The 16,358-nt window shown below is 32.3% G+C and overlaps 1 protein-coding gene across 1 annotated transcript; it reads right to left on the bottom strand.

Annotated features, from left to right (window-relative positions):
- Nucleotides 1-6,359: 6,359 nt before the first annotated feature.
- LOC141400170 (uncharacterized) lies at nucleotides 6,360-12,760 on the bottom strand. Its single transcript, XM_073979620.1, has 5 exons — nucleotides 12,619-12,760; nucleotides 9,876-10,064; nucleotides 9,597-9,811; nucleotides 8,735-9,294; nucleotides 6,360-8,669 (listed from the first exon to the last, which is right to left on the bottom strand). Exons 2-5 carry the CDS (start codon nucleotides 10,043-10,045, stop codon nucleotides 8,229-8,231), a joined length of 1,386 nt encoding a protein of 461 aa, XP_073835721.1. The 5' UTR covers nucleotides 10,046-10,064; nucleotides 12,619-12,760; the 3' UTR covers nucleotides 6,360-8,228.
- Between the last annotated feature and the right edge of the window lie 3,598 nt (nucleotides 12,761-16,358).

Below are 16,358 nucleotides of genomic sequence, written 5' to 3'. Positions count from 1 at the left end.
TTTAATTTTACCGACATTTGTCGGTAACTCAAAAAATGAGTTAGAGAATCGCACTACTGGTGTGGACCGGGACAAAGAAAATTTAAGTTGGTCGCCTTGCTTAAAAATTTTGAAATTTTTAATTATTATTGTTGTAGCAAGTACGTCTACCTTGTTTCTTGTGCCAGCTTGCAACTTTTTGTATTTTCCATGGTATAAGTAAAGAGGTAGATTTAAATGAAAAAAATCTATAGAACTCTTGTTTTTCTTGAATTCCTAAAACTTCAAAATAAAAGCAACAAGTGGGTTTGTTTAAGGGCTGTTTACACCATATATCAATGTCATATGAGCTGTCATTTCTTTCACCCATTCGACATTCTCTATGTTTGTCAAAATTGACGTCATCCATACAACTTTCAATTTGTGCGTTCATACCTACAAGTGTTATTTTCGTATGACATAACCTATAAATATAAAAACAGCTGTTTTTGTCATTGTTTACATTTATTGTTGAGTTGCAAATTTGCGCAAATTTTAATTTTGGTTGAAGGAAATTGAATATCTAGCATGTTTGTTGTGGTAGAATAGGTTTTTGGGGTTATAGAGGCATTTATGTTTTTGCCACAAAGCAATCATTTCCAAGACTGCTTCTTTCGACCAATCGATCTGAAAATTACATTATAAAAACCCTTTGTTTACTTTTCTAAATATTTAAATATACATAACTTTCCATTTTCTTCTTTAAAACATTTTGATTTTCATTTTTTTTTTTTTTTTTTTTGAGAATGCCAGAAAACAGCTGATAAATTTATGTTTACATACAAGAATGCCGTATCAAATAGAGCGCTCCCTAAATGAAAAATTTACATATGAGTTGCCAAATCATTTTGATAGATGAAAATTTTCATAGTGGTCACACTATGTGTACAACATTCGCAGGTAGAAAATTTGACATCTCATACGACATTGATAGATGGTGTAAACAACCCTTTACAATGCATTTTTTGAGCATTTTATAAAAAAATGCGAAAAATGAATAAATTGTTAAGTTTTCTCCACATAATCGAGTTGTGAATATAATAAAACGATTGTTTCAATGCAAATCTGACGAATTTCTTCCATACAAATGGTGTAAAAACAATTTTAAAAATCATTGAATTCGATTGTTTTTAAAATTGTTTGGCATATTATTCAAATACCACACATACACAGTTTATGTATCTTGTTTTGAAGTTTTAGGAATACTCGAATGAAAAAATTTAAATTGACATAGAGCTTTGGCTAACCTTTCTTATTAAACCATGGTATTTTCTAGCAAAATTTTTTAAAAAACAGAGTTGTATACGGGGGCTTTATGCCGGATTTAAAACAAATCCACTCAATACGAGGATTTAGTTTTGTATTGGAAATCTGGTAGATTATCGCCGGATTAAGCAAATAAATCCTGATAATGCGCAATTCCGACTAATACCCCGGTTACACTATTGAAGGTTAACCCACTGGGTTTAATAGATCCAGTGGGTTAATCTTTGCTGGTTACACTTAGCTTTTCGAGGATATAAACTGTCAGCTGATGTTTGTTTACGTATACATACAAAATAACTGATAAAGTCGTGTGTTACACTTTTACAATTTCTCGTATGAGATATCATCCCCTCTTTGCTCATATTGGTATATTTTACACACAGGGATACATTTTTGTATCATGGTATCAAGCGTACTTTTTGTTAAAAAAGTGTCTAATGTAAAAAAATAAATAATTTTATGATTTTCAAATAACTTTAGATTTATTAACTCCATAAAATCTCATGCGACAAATCGTAAACGTGTAAAACACGACAAACTCTGTTGCAAAACAGTTGCAACTTTTGGTACTTTTGTTGGATTTTTTTGCACAAATACCGAATACAACACTGTATTTTTGGTGGATTTGTGCCGGATTTAAAATAAACCCAGTCGTGAGAGGATTTAATTTTTGTATGACAAATCTGGTCAGATTTGACCAGATTAAGCAATAAATCCTCATAAAGTGGGTTAACCCGGCAAAAAACTGTAGTGTAACCGCACTATAAGGAGGTCATATCTAAATGGCCTATTATAGTACGTTTACATATCACTGGATTCAAATGTCAATTCTATTGCGTAAACGTTATAAATCTATTGGATTTTATTTGACGTATACGCTATGGAATTGACATTTGAAATCGTGTGGAGTTAGTAAATCTAGGATATGTTCCGATTTTTTTTACAAAACAGAGTTGCTTGGGAGGTTGTGTGTCGGATTTAAAATAAATCCAGCAGTGACGTGATTAAATTTTGTATGGCAAATAGCTGGTCCTAAAAAGTCGTAATATAAATGTGTTATAAGCTTACCTATTCCAAACAAAAAATTGACATATTCAATTGAAAATTCTATTATAAATCTTCAATTTAAAAATCCTAATTTAACGAAACAAAAAAAAAAAATAACAGCAACTACAAAGAACAAACCAAGAAGCTCATCAAAATGTGTGTGCGTAAAATAGTTAAGAATTAAATAAATAAAAACAAACCTAAAACAACAACAATAAATGAATTAATAATAATAATTTAAAAAAAAGTAAATAAAAACCCACCAACTAAATTAAAATAAAAACAGAAACTAAAGAAATATTTAACAAAAAAGTTAAATAAAATACATAACCCCAAAAATATTTTTTACAAAGCAAAAAAAAAACAATACAAATAAATTCTTTTAACTTCAAATTATTAAAAAAATGTTCTTCTAAACTAAAATTTTCTAATTTTAAGTATTTCCTTACATTTAAAACTTCTAAACTACGCCCAAAAACACTTACACAAAAGCGCTCTTAATACTTCTTCCCCCCTTATTTCTCCAATAACTCCTTTTAACGCCTGAAAGAATAATAAAAAACATTAATTAAAATAAAACATAACAAAACTTTTTATATGTTCCATAAAAAACAAGATAGCTATTCAATGTTCCTTTCCAATAACAAAACAAACACTAATAATAACAACAAACTAAAACTGACAATTGTAAATTAAATTTAAACTCAAAATAAAACTATAACAAATATAAAAAAATGTTTGAAAATAAAAATTTGTATTTGAAAAAAAGAACAAAAGAAAAAATGCAAAGACAATTTTTTGAAAATAAAGATGTATAAAAAAATGAAAATTTATAAAAATTATTAAAAAAATTACTCATTGTTGTTTTTATTCTCATAATGGGGGGTTAAATATGGGAAAAATTAACCTTTTGCATGGTACAATTACAAAGGTAGATGAATCGGCGAATTGCTACAACAAAGCAACTTTTTTGTAATGTAAAATGTCAAAATTTTCGCCAAATGGTCTCATGTTGTCTCTTTTTATCGCTTGTGTTTGTCTATAAAGTGTAGACATGCTATGTCTTACTTACCGAATCATATGTTTTTTTGTTTTGATTTTTCATGGCGAATTCCTAGTTTTTTGACGTTTTAGATTCGATCAGCTGGGCCGAGGCATCTACCTTTGTAATTGTACCATGACCTTTTGAAAACAATTAATTAAAAACATTATACAAAATCGATTTATTTTCACATTACCCACATTAATGGTAGAAACACAATGACTTTTGTTTTATATAGACACTTCACCTTGGTGCCTGACATAGAATACATGCATCATGATGATGAATGTGGCAAAGACCCACATAACACCATCTTACGAAATATTCTCAAAACAAATGTTTACTCCTAACGGTAAATAAATTCAAAATAAATAAAACAACAATAAGAGGAAAAATCTTATAAGAAATTCTTCACCAAAAGTAGATAACAGACACCCAAGCTATTGCGTCGCTTTGGGTGTATACGAGTATTAGAACATAAACTATTAGGTGGTGGCAAATGACCCTGGCTGGTACTCTGAATGTTGTATCTTTGCAAACATATTGACACAGATGTTTTCTCCCTTATGTTATCGGCTGCTAACTGTGATCTAAACCTATAAATAACAAGCATAAAACTGAAAATCATTAGTCTACATTTACCATTTCGTACATAACGCAATTAAAAACAAAATCTTTTAAAAATGTTCAAAATTCTTGTAGTGCTTTTCCTTCTTGTGGCCCTATTTTCCTCCATTGAAGCTGTTAGCCTATTACAAGATGAAGAATTTGATACGGCCACCGAATCCATTTCACGTTGCAGTAAACGCCCCTGTTCACGTATCTATCGTCCACTGTGCATAAGTGTTGATGGAAAACCAAAAACTGTTCCTTCCCGCTGCCATTTTAATAATTTGAGATGTATGTCTATGAAACAACTATCGCGACAATCTGCTGCTGCATCATCGGTGCCAATTTTCCGTGTTATGCATGAGGGTTCGTGCTAAAGAGATTTGATGTGAATAGAATTAGCTTATTAATATTTAGTATTAAAATAAATAAAAACACATGAATACCCCAAAAGTAAAGTTTATCACGAAATTAAATGGGCGGGATGGCATTTCGAAGTGACCACTTCACTCAAAGGCCTTTGTTGTGTCCTTCCTGGATAGATTTAAAGATGATAGTGAGAATATTCCACGGTATTTGCTTGCTGTTTTGACGGTGAAGATGAAGAAATTTCGGGGATATCGCTGTATTTGTTACGCGATGGTTAATATGGGAAAGGTTTACTAGGCGTTTTCACCATTTTTGACATTTTTGTGAAAAAAGAAGTGAGATGCTAATTCAAATGTGCTGAAAACAAAAGAATATGTACAAAAACAAAATATGTGAACAGAAAACGAAAAGAAATCGATGATTTTCATTCATAATTTTACAACTGTTTTTGCAGTTGTCTGGACGCCTACGTCACACAGGCAAGTTTTGGGTTTTTGACAAGCAATACATGAACTCAACTGTCCTGTCATGTGTAAACGCAGGGTATTATTTACGAAATCTACTCGATTTCACCTGCCAATTTCATTGCCTAACGTCAAATGAAATTGAATGGACTTCAGATGACTTATACGCAAAGGAATTGACAGTTGAAATCCACTTCATTTCGTAATTGTAAACGTACTAAAACTAGGTGTTTACACCAGACAATTTGTCTTCAAATACAAATGTGATTTACTAATGGGTACTTTACACGATATGTTATTTTATATATGTGCTTTCACTTTGCATATACATTTTGTATATAAAAAGTGACAACCCATATGTAAAAAACATATCGTGTAAATTACCCATAACTGTTCGATAACTTCGCAAGTAAAAAGTATTTGCAAGTTCAATGATTTTCATTCATAATTGTACAACTGTTTTTGCAGTTGTAGGGCGCCCACCTCACACAGGCAAGTTGTGGGATTTCGACAATCAATACATGAAGTCAACTGTCCTGTCATGTGTAAACGCAGGGAACGTCACACAGGCAAGTTTTGGGGTTTTTGACAAGTAATACATGTACTCAACTGTCCTGTCATGTGTAAACGCAGGGTAAGAATAAAATAAAGTAGTTTATAGTTTGGTCTGTTCCAGAACTGCAAGAATCTACTAATTTTTGCTATTATCTTCGATAACATAAAGGGAAAATTGTTATCGTAGTAAAAATTAGTAGATCCTTGCAGGTTCTGGAACAGAGCAGTTGTGTTCTTTTACTTGCCTGAGGTTAAAATTAAAAAAAAAATTAAAAACTTTGAAATAAATAAGGAACATTTAATTTGTTTGTTTCTTTTTGACATTGCTACCAGTTCTAAAATTTTTTCGTTTCCTTACTTTTCTGGTAAAACAGGTCATGAGAGAGCAATTTTGACAGTTTTCTGTTTTAGCACTTTTACCATTAAAAAGCAAAGGAACAAAGCTTATGCAAATTTAAAATTGGGTAATGGTACCTATATTTGATACCTACCCATACAGCTGATGCTTCCTACCTCTTCTGCATCACCACATAATCTACAGTACTTGATCCCATTGTCATCCCCTCTTGAAATTAGAGAAATAAGCCTACCGCGACCGGTAATAAGTCCCACAGTTGTCATCCCCAACTTATCGAGTACGTTGGGTACGTTGGGAGATATCCAGGTTCTCAAGGTTGATCTAACGAAGTTTGTGATGTAGTAACACAAAACTTTAACGATTCTTGGTATATCACACAGAGCCTTTCAGCAGCAATCAAGGATTTCTGGTGAAATCCTTCAGCCTTCAGGCCCGCCTGACTACCTACCAAAAATATCTGGGAAAGTTGGCAAGTAACCCATAAAATGTGTACATTATCTTAATGATGTCACAAAAGTCCTACCACAATCCCATGACAGCAGGTTCTTTCGTACCGGATTGACCCGAAACCAGTGTTTCGGCAAGCGTCTGCCCCTAAACCACGTTAAAAAAAAAATTATGACAATAATACTTTATTCTTTAAAATACAAAATGTATATTGGAAGATAATACACAATTATATATGTACATACATATCGTCACCATAAATGCCGGAAGACGTAACCGACATGGAAATGGAAATTCGTTTTTTGATGGAATCTGATATATTAAGCTAAAATACATGCTCTGGCAAAATTTCAAGCTTCTACGTTTAAAAATAACGACCCTATTCAAGAAATGCCAATAGACGTAACAGCATACTGTAATTTTCATAGAACACAAAAGGCGTAACCCACATTATTTCAAAACAAAACAGCAGTACAAACAATGTATTCTTTGATATTTGCAGCAATTATAATGCCAGAGGGAGGGCTTATTGAATTAATGTATAATTTCCACGGGGCGGATTCGGTTAACCGGTTATTTGACCCGAAAGTCCAGGTTCAAAACCGGGTTAGACCTAGTTCTACTGAACCGATTACTACAAAATGGGTAAGGTATGAAAGCTTATGGAAATACCTATCACATGGTGTAGTTACTTTAACAGTTTTGTCTTTTACTCGGCTTATTTCTCCATATGTGTAATTTGACTCTTAGGTTATCATATCTCAAGAATGGTAGCTTTTTTCAAAAATCACAAAGACCATTCTTTTAGTTAATTATAAGGCATAACTTTGACTTTAGACGGTTTTTACTGGTCTTACAGAAAAAATCCATAATTGAAATAATAGAAGATGATGACAGAAGACCTATGCCCTGATTTAAATAAACATCTAAAACGCACGTATGGAAAACAATATGTTAACCGGACAAAAGGAAGTGGTTATTCGGAAGGCAATGCTCGTCCCGATATTGTTCATTTTTCCAAGAGAAAGAACGAACGGAAATGTTCAAAATTTGAGACGTTGATACGAAAACGTGGTCAAAATTCACGTCGTTCTAGTACAAAGATGTATTCTTTAAATACGGATACGATTAGGCTGTAAATTTGCAAAAGATGGTCTGGTCAACTAACCCATGGTTTAATAGAGATCAACTGATTGTAATAATCGAATAGGTCCAGACAAAAACGCAAATTTTCTGTATTGGTTCGGATTATACCATAGAGAAGTCCGACAAATTTTGAGGCAGTGAATCCTCCTCAGATGTACACACAAAGGCTAAAAGTTTCAAGAAAGAAATTTCAACACCTGCAAGACTTAAAACGCTTAATTCCAAGTGATTGTCATTACTTTTATGACAACATACCTTATGACAATTAAAAGTTACATTTAAACTGTTACAGATCACTTAATTTATATGAACTATATTCTGTCAATAAATTGACTTAAATACAAAAATAAATATAATATTCCAGATTTATTATCTTCTAATACAATTGAAATTATAAGTAATTATAGTGATGGTTGGAATAAACAGTTCACCTAATTGTGGTCCATTGAAATATCAACGTCAAGACAGGGAATTGAACCCAACACCGTCAGATGGCTAGTTTAAAGTTCGCTTAACCGCGTAGGCCAATAAACCAGTCCTAATTTGTTTATAATTTTTCATTTATACTAGTTTCTTCAAATGTATACTCAATAAATTGTAGGTTACGTCTTTTAGTATTTCAGAAAAATACAATACCAAAAGACGTAACCCACACAGCTTCTAACATTCTGGAAAAAAATGTAATTTTTTTTCAAAAAATATATTTCTTCTCTGTCTTAAACCACGATACTAAAATTTTTCGATATTTTATAACACCGTTTTCATTTTATAACGTTTTTTGCTTCTCCTGTAAAGTTTTATTTTTGTCGGTTACGTCTTCCGGCATTTATGGTGACGATATATACTATATAAGATCTTTGGAATCTTAATACAAATACGCTTATATAAAAATGTTATTTTCTTCCTCTTACAAATCATCCATGTAACCCATTTCGGATGCATGACGCATGGCAGCTAATATTTCCAAATTTACCGCATCCCCACCAGCATCTATGCTAAGTTTACGAAACCTCTCTCCTGTAAAGTCATTAGCGAATAAATCGGAAAGTTCTGAACACTCCTCCTCGTTGCATAACATCCAGGGTAAAAAGTGCATGCAAATTATAACACCATAAAATGCAAAGCGGGCAAAATGGCGTTGGAATTTTTCAAAGGTATAACAGCTTAAAATTTCCTCAATTTCTTGGTGGCTTTTCTTGGAAGCTCGCAAAATCATTTCCAATGTTTCGTACATACAAGTGTGATAGGTATTTAGCAATTCTGGCCATCGTTTGTAACGGTCCTCGGCAGAGGAATTGAAATACATAAAGAAACTTAGGTCCAAGACGGGAGAGCCATAACGGACTTCCTGCAATGGAAAATGAAACAATTAATAAGAGCTAGAGAGATAACTAATTCTTTGTTTGGCCTTACCTGAAAATCAATCATTTTAACATCCTCCACTTGGCCCTCCTTGTTGTATTTGAATAGCACATTATTACGATTATAATCACCATGTAAAATGGCTGCAAATTTCCCATCCTCTTCTGTTTCTTCGACTCCAAGTCTTATCTTTTCCATAAGCTTGGTAGGTTGAGCAAAATATTTTTCCCTTAATTTACGTAAATTTTCAATCAATTTCAAATCTTTGTTAGATTTTCTATCAAAAGTATTTGTATCAATAATACGATCAAAAAAGTCATAAAAACGATCATATGCCAAACGATATAATATCGTATAAAGATGACTCTTGGCTTCTTCAGGGTTGTTGGGAATAAAGGACATAACGTTGAGTCCAGTTCTTAACCGCTCCATTTGATCGTTATTTAAAGCACGCAATGCATAGGACAGAGCATGATGTTTGGCTAACGGTATACACATTGCCACCAAATGATCACGATCCAATATAAGACGTGGACCCATACCATAGCCCATTGGTTTTAAATTTTCCAGAACCAATGCTGCCTCTTTGTCCTGCAAAGAGGAACTAAGACCTATAAAATAGAAATTAAGAAGAGACAGAATAAATATAAAATAATTGTTCTTCTAAAAGGAATATTGCACCATCAGCTCATGGTTTTCTGGGTCTAAGTTAATTTTAGGGGCCACTGTCGGATTGCTTTGTAGATCTTGTTATCCTGATAACGGAGATGTACATATGTATGTATCTTGTGGTGTAGTCTATAGCTGTTGCGTATTCTAAAGTAAAGAAGATAACTATCTGAGAAGTGTCCCTAAACTTAACATTTTCCAAGATTAATTTGCAGTAATGTTAATATTTATCATCCATATTTACCTTCAATATAACCAAATGCTGCTTTATAACAGGTCGGCACCAAATCGGTTATCTTCAGTGAAGTGATTTGCAATTCATTCAAGAGTACTTCATACTGGGGCAATACATCGGAATAAATAAAAATTTCATTGGCAAATTGTATATATGATTTACTCGATACTCGAAATTCAACATCACCCCTCATAAATTTAGCAATCAACAAGCGATCTATTTCACTGTAAGCAGAAACAATTACGTGTTAATATATATCTACTTTTTTATTATATAAAAAAAGATTACCCCTTTTTAGATTTAGTTTTAAGTTTAATGTTATATAATGCCGACATAAAGCCATCCAAACCACTTGAATGTTCCGCCGAATAGGATATCAATTCCTCATTATCTAATTTGTTAATAATTTCCGGTATTAGATGTTTATCTATATAGGATTTGTGGACGTCAACGGACATTGTGGAATTTAATTTATAACTAAAAGGAAACAAACCATATCAGTTTGCATAAATATTTATAAACGTAATAATTTTGCATTTTATAAAGCTTAGATGCCTTTAATATTATAGACCAATAGCATTTTTACATACAACTGGATATAACCCACTGGGTTTTAAATGTCAATTCCATCGCGTATACCTCAAATAAATGCTAATAAAGAAGGTTAACCCGGCCAACAGCTATAATTGCTCTGTTCCAGAACCTGCAAGAAGCTACTAGTTTTTACTACGATAACATTTTTTCCTTTATGTTATCGGAAAAAATAGTAAAAATGAGTAGATTCTTGCAGTACTGGAACAGACCAAATATAATATACAATGATTAGGTGCATGACCTCGATTTATTTGACATATATTGTATGAAAATGACAACTTAAATCCACTGGATTTGCTAAATCCAGCCTAGTCTAAATGTACTGTTATTATTACTAATGACTGTTCAATGGTCATTTAAATTGTCAACAACTATTGGAACTGTTCCTTTACTTTTAAAAATGATAAAAGTGGCAACAGTAGTAAAAGTTATGAACTGCTCTCATATCAATTGTATGCTTACATCAAGTAAAGAAACACTTTTCGAGTAAAAAGTGGTAAAACTAGAAGATAAAGGAAATGAGCAGTTGAAATCCACTCGATTTCGTAAATGTGAACGTGCTATAATTTAAAATTTACATTTACGTAAAATATATTCTCATCAGAAATCCAGTGGATTGCATTTGACGTATATGCAAGGAAATTGGCAGTTGAAATCCACCAATTTCTTAACTGTAAAGGTACTATAAACCAGATATACAGCAGAACTTCGATAATTCGTAATCCAAGGGACTGGCAATTTTATACGAATTGTCGAGATTTTCGATTTATCGAGGAACGAATTACCGCGATTCTACTGTAGTTGTCTTTATAATGAACCCCAATGTAATGGCCCCGGCACATACGGTCCGTTGTGCGTCGCGTCGCGCGTTGAGGACAACAACCACATGAAAAAAGTGTAAGTGATGCCAAGTTTGTTCTTAAAGTTTTCATGTGGTTGTTGTAACGCGACGCTCTACGCGCCGTATGTGCCGGGGCCATAAACGTAGCCTAAACATGTCTTATAGTACGTTTACATAGTATTGAATTTAGTAAGAACAGTGGATTCCATTGCATATACAGCAAATAAATCTCCATCAATGAGGTTAAATCGTCAAAAGACTCTGATATAAACTTAGTTTTAGTACACCGGCTGATTCAACTACATTTAACGAAATTTACTCTAGGGTCTATTATCACAACCAACATAACTTTATTGAGTTTTTTAATGTAAATTGTATGAAAATATACGTCAATTAAATTAAAATAGATAGAATAGCTGTGTCTTTTTACATGATACTTTGTAATAATTGTTACGAAATGTTACTGAATGTTGTCTTTTTACAAATTTTTTGACAGATGTATCATTGAAAACTAACTTGCCAAAAATTACAGAGAGTAATTTGCTCAATAAAACTTAGTAAGTAATAAAAAGACACACCTATTATCATTGCAATAAACGCTAGAAAAATGTACATTTATCTCCGTAAAATTTCTTATATCGTCAACCCTAAAGGGGTGTTTACACCAGCCATCAATGTCATATGACCTGAAATTTTCCATCGTTATACAGTCGCTAAAAGTGCCATCAGATCATCTGCTTTTGTACAAAAAATGTTCATTTTACATAGAGTTTATGATTTTTGCTATTATATCTGGTTATGTATGACATAACCTAAAAATTTAAACAACAGTTTTGCCAAACAAACAAAACAGCTGTTCCCTTTATGTTTACAGACGAGAATAGAGAGCACTCTAATCGAAAAAAGTACATATGTGTTGTCATCTCATTTTGATTTATCAAAATTTTTTATGTATCACACGACGAGTAGAATTTACATATCTGAAAAACAGATGTCCTGATGGCACCTTAATGTGTGCAATATTGGATTTTCTTACGCCATTTACGTTTTGCGTCCACACCAGCAAAAATGCAGTGAAAGTACGTCTTTACATTAGCTCTGTTCCAGAACTAAAAAATGGCCTGTTCCCGTACTTTATAAAGTGGTAAAAGTTGTAAAAGTCGTAAACGATTTTCATATAAATTTTGTGTACGGGAACGCAAAATGTGTAAAAGTGGTAAAAATTGTAAAAACTTTTTAGTTCTGGAACAGAGCTAAAGTTTTTAGAATGTTTACCACTTTTACACATTTTGCGTTCCCGTACACAAAATTTATATGAAAATCGTTTACGATTTTTACAACTTTTACCACTTTATAAAGTACGGGAACAGGCCAATTGTCTGTGTGGGCAGATATGGAATGTTTTTATTTCGGGTCATATTACATTGATGGCTAGTGTAAACACCCCCTAATTGAATGTTGTTGAATGTAACGACACGACACTCAAGATACACGTCATGCCAATCATTCAATCCAAACTAATGTAATTTAAGATATCGTTATCTTTTTTTGTTTAACTTGTTCTCCATATGCGAAATTATTTCCAGAACTCTATACCTTCTAGACCAAATAACGAACTTATCCAACGTATAGCTTTATTACAACTGAGTAGTAGTAATTGCAAATTAATTTATCTTCCAAAAAGAACAAATAAACAAAACACAAACGTCAAACTAGAAGTAGAAGTGTGTGTTTAGAAGCAGGAAGAAGAGGAATGCAAAACATAACATATGACGGTGTTGTAGATCTGACAAAAAATCGATGGCGCACTGTCGATAGTATCTTCTTTTTCTTCTTTATTTATGATCTGCTCCAGAACTGCAAGAATCTACTATGGTCTGTTCCAGGGGCTGGATTCTTGTTCTATGAAAATTTGAAATGAAAAATTGTTCCTTTATATTTTTTCATTTGACAGTTTTCTCCTTTATAAAAGTTTTCATTTCAATTTTCATAGAAACAGAATTGCCCCCCAGAACTGCAAGAATCTACTAATTTTTACTATTTTTTCCGATAACATAAAGGAAAAAATGTTATCGTAGTAAAAAATAGTAGCTTCTTGCAGGTTCTGGAACAGAGCAATAATTTTTACTATTTTTCCATAACATATTTGTTCGATTAAGAAAAATTTTTTATCGTATAAAATTTTGTAGATTGTTGCAGGTTCTGAAACAGGGGCCTTATTACGGTATTTGATTCGATCGAGTATCTGCGCGTGAAAGAAAAAATCGAACTAAGAAAACCTACTAGCGCCACCCGCAAAGATGTCAATATTAGCTGTGTCTGGTTACCCTAAAATTTGTAACAATTTGTACCAATTGTTGCTGGAAGTCGTCTGTTAACACAAAAAACCAGCAAAAGAGAGCGATTCGAGAGAGACATTTTGACAGTTCTTTCACTGAGAGCTTGCAAATTCTTGCTGGACAAATTTCTTCTAGCACGCACTTGCAAGCTCTTCTTCTTCCTGAAAACAATCAATCAGCCGTTTTTAGTTTTTTGTTGATTTATGTTTGTGAACATTAAAAACAATTTTATTGTGGAAATAACATAGTTTAATTGTATTGTTTTATGGAGAACAAATTTGTAAAGTGGAAAAATACTTTTTTGTTTCATTTTCTTTTTTATTTTTAATAAAATACAACGTGTTTGCTTCCTTTGTTGGCCGGCAAATTGTTCTGTTTTGGCAAGTCAGCTGATTGCTTGCTGGTTTTTGCTGGGAAGGTGTCTGTTTACTTTTTACAATTTTCTAGCAAAAGAGAATAAAAACCCCTTACTCTCTGAGAAAGTTCTTGCTGGACAATTCTTGCTGGGAAAGTAACCAGACAGACTTATTATAAGATAGGAAAAGTCAATTATGAAAAATTAACTGTAGAGGGAGTTAACCTCTGTTGCTACGACATCATAGCAACATTCTGTTAAACGAAAACTGTTACTCATTGGAATATTGACAAGAAAAACATTAAAACTCAAATTTTACGGCGTTGACTTTTGTTTTTTTATTAAATAAAAAATAGTGAAGAAACAAAATTTAGCCACAAAACACAACGTTAATGTTTTCTGCCGCGAGAAATGGGAATCAAAAACGATTTGCATTGCTGTTATCAATTCCAGTGAGTTGTGTAGCCATCTGAAACCAAAATGTGGAACTATTATCATATGTTTTTGGAAAATGCATTTGTTCGGGTCTTTATTTCTCTACGTCTTTGCCACCCGTACATTTACTAAGGTAGATGCATAAGTAATCCGTTACAACAATGTCAAAAAGTTTTATAAAAATAAATCATTTCGTAAATTTTTCTAGCACATCTTCATTCCGAAATTATTTACCAAAGTATTGTTCAACGAATTCAACTAAATACAATTTTCTTTAGTTCCGGTCAATGAAATTTTGACATGAAATTTTGCGTTTTTTGGGAAAAACACATAAGGTTTTCTTAAATCGAATTCCCCACTACAGAAATTTTATGATTTTACTCTACTATGGACGTCGATCTAGAGACGCATAATTTCATATCAAAATTTCAATGAAATTACTGTAGTGTGGCCCGGGACGTATCAGAATAAATAAGGTAGATGGTCAATTGCTGCAACAAAAAAATTTAGTATCAAAATTTGTAAACATGCAAAAAAAAATATTTAATTACTTTGTTACAATGCTATTTTTCATTGTGTTCCTGTTTTAATGGTAATGTTAGAAAAAAAGAGCGAAATGTCAAAAATTGCTTCCCCATACAAATTTCTTAAAAAATACGGGAACGGAAAAATGACGGAAATTGCAAAAACTCCAGCATAAATGTCAAAATCAACGTATCAGCTATCATTTTAGATGCCAATGAACATGCTTGCTGCTATTTTCTACTAGGCCAAATTGTATGGCAGAAAACAGGAGAAGAGGGTGTTTGTTATTCGGCGCTATTTTTGTTTAAAGAGAAGTGGAAGTCTTGCTAGATTTCGGAGTACAGGAACGCATTCTTAGCACTAAACGGGAAAACTACTGCAAATACTAATATTGTGCAGGTTCTGAGCAAAACTTTTATCTATCAATATTTATTTAATAAAAATAAAATTATCTTCGAGCTTGAGGTCAGTATATTTTTATTCGGTATTTATCCCAATATTTCGCAATTATAAAATTGCATCTTCAGGGGTAGATCTAAAAAATAACAATTATATTGTATAATTAAAGATATAAAATTATACAGAAAAATATCACAGCATTCTAAAGACTAAAAATTAAAAATAATAAAAACATCAAAAGATTCGCTTACATATACGTAAAAACTATGTTGTCAAATATTACTTAAGATCTAGCGTAGTTTCACTACAATTGTCTGATGTAAATATTGCACTGAAAGGTTTTTACGTATTGCACATTCTCTTTTGAGTTAGGAATCGATAGCAGTAAGCTGCATTGTCAGTGTCGCTCTTGTAGTTTATCTTCTTATTTGTTGGTATTTTGTTAATATGCAGCATTTCTAATGTTAAACGTCTGTTATAGTTACTCTCTGTTTGTAGGATATTAACATTTTCAAAATTTGGGAGGTGGTTGTTAAGCTTGCAGTGTTCCGCAAGCGCAGTTTTTTGTATAGAGTTTTGATTCCTTAATTTAACGTCAGATTTGTGTGCCGAAAGTCTTTGCTTGAGTTTGTTTTTGGTGGTGCCCACATATATTTTGCCACATTTATCTTCCTCATTACCGTCACATTCGATTCGATATATAACATTGTGTCTTTCAAGTCTTGGGATTTTGTTTTTGGTATTGCTGAACAGCCGTTTCAGTGTGTTGTTTGAACGTTGTGCAATATTAAATTTATTATTGTCATATAAATCAGAATTATGGAATCTCTCAGAAATACCAGGTATATAGACCATGGTTTTATATATTTTGTCCGGTTTTTCATTATTGTTTGGTTTGTTGTAGTTTGATATTAAATTTTCTATTAATGATTTGGGAAATGCGTTTTTGGTAAGTATTTCTCTTATTTTCGTTTTATTATTTTCATGGAATTTACTATCGCTTATGTTCAGTACTCTATTTATCAAATTGCGTCCAGTATTTATAATCATTTGTTTTGGATGTTTTGAATAATAATTGATGATACGGCCAGATGCCGTAGGTTTCTGGTACCAGTCTATTTCCAATTTTCCATTCTTTCTTTTTATTAAGGTGTCGAGGTAAGGGATTGAACCATTATTCTCTTCTTCCATTGTGAATTTTATATTGATGTTAAATTTGTTGAGTATTGCCATTGTATCCAGTATTACATTATCTCTTAGAATTGCAAATAGATCGTCCACAT

This window comes from Musca autumnalis, unplaced genomic scaffold (assembly GCF_047663935.1).
Source record: "Musca autumnalis isolate F117 unplaced genomic scaffold, ASM4766393v1 scaffold_3, whole genome shotgun sequence".
NCBI lineage: Eukaryota > Metazoa > Arthropoda > Insecta > Diptera > Muscidae > Musca > Musca autumnalis.
Note: the sequence above shows the minus strand (reverse complement) of the source record. Positions and strands in the feature narration are given on the sequence as shown.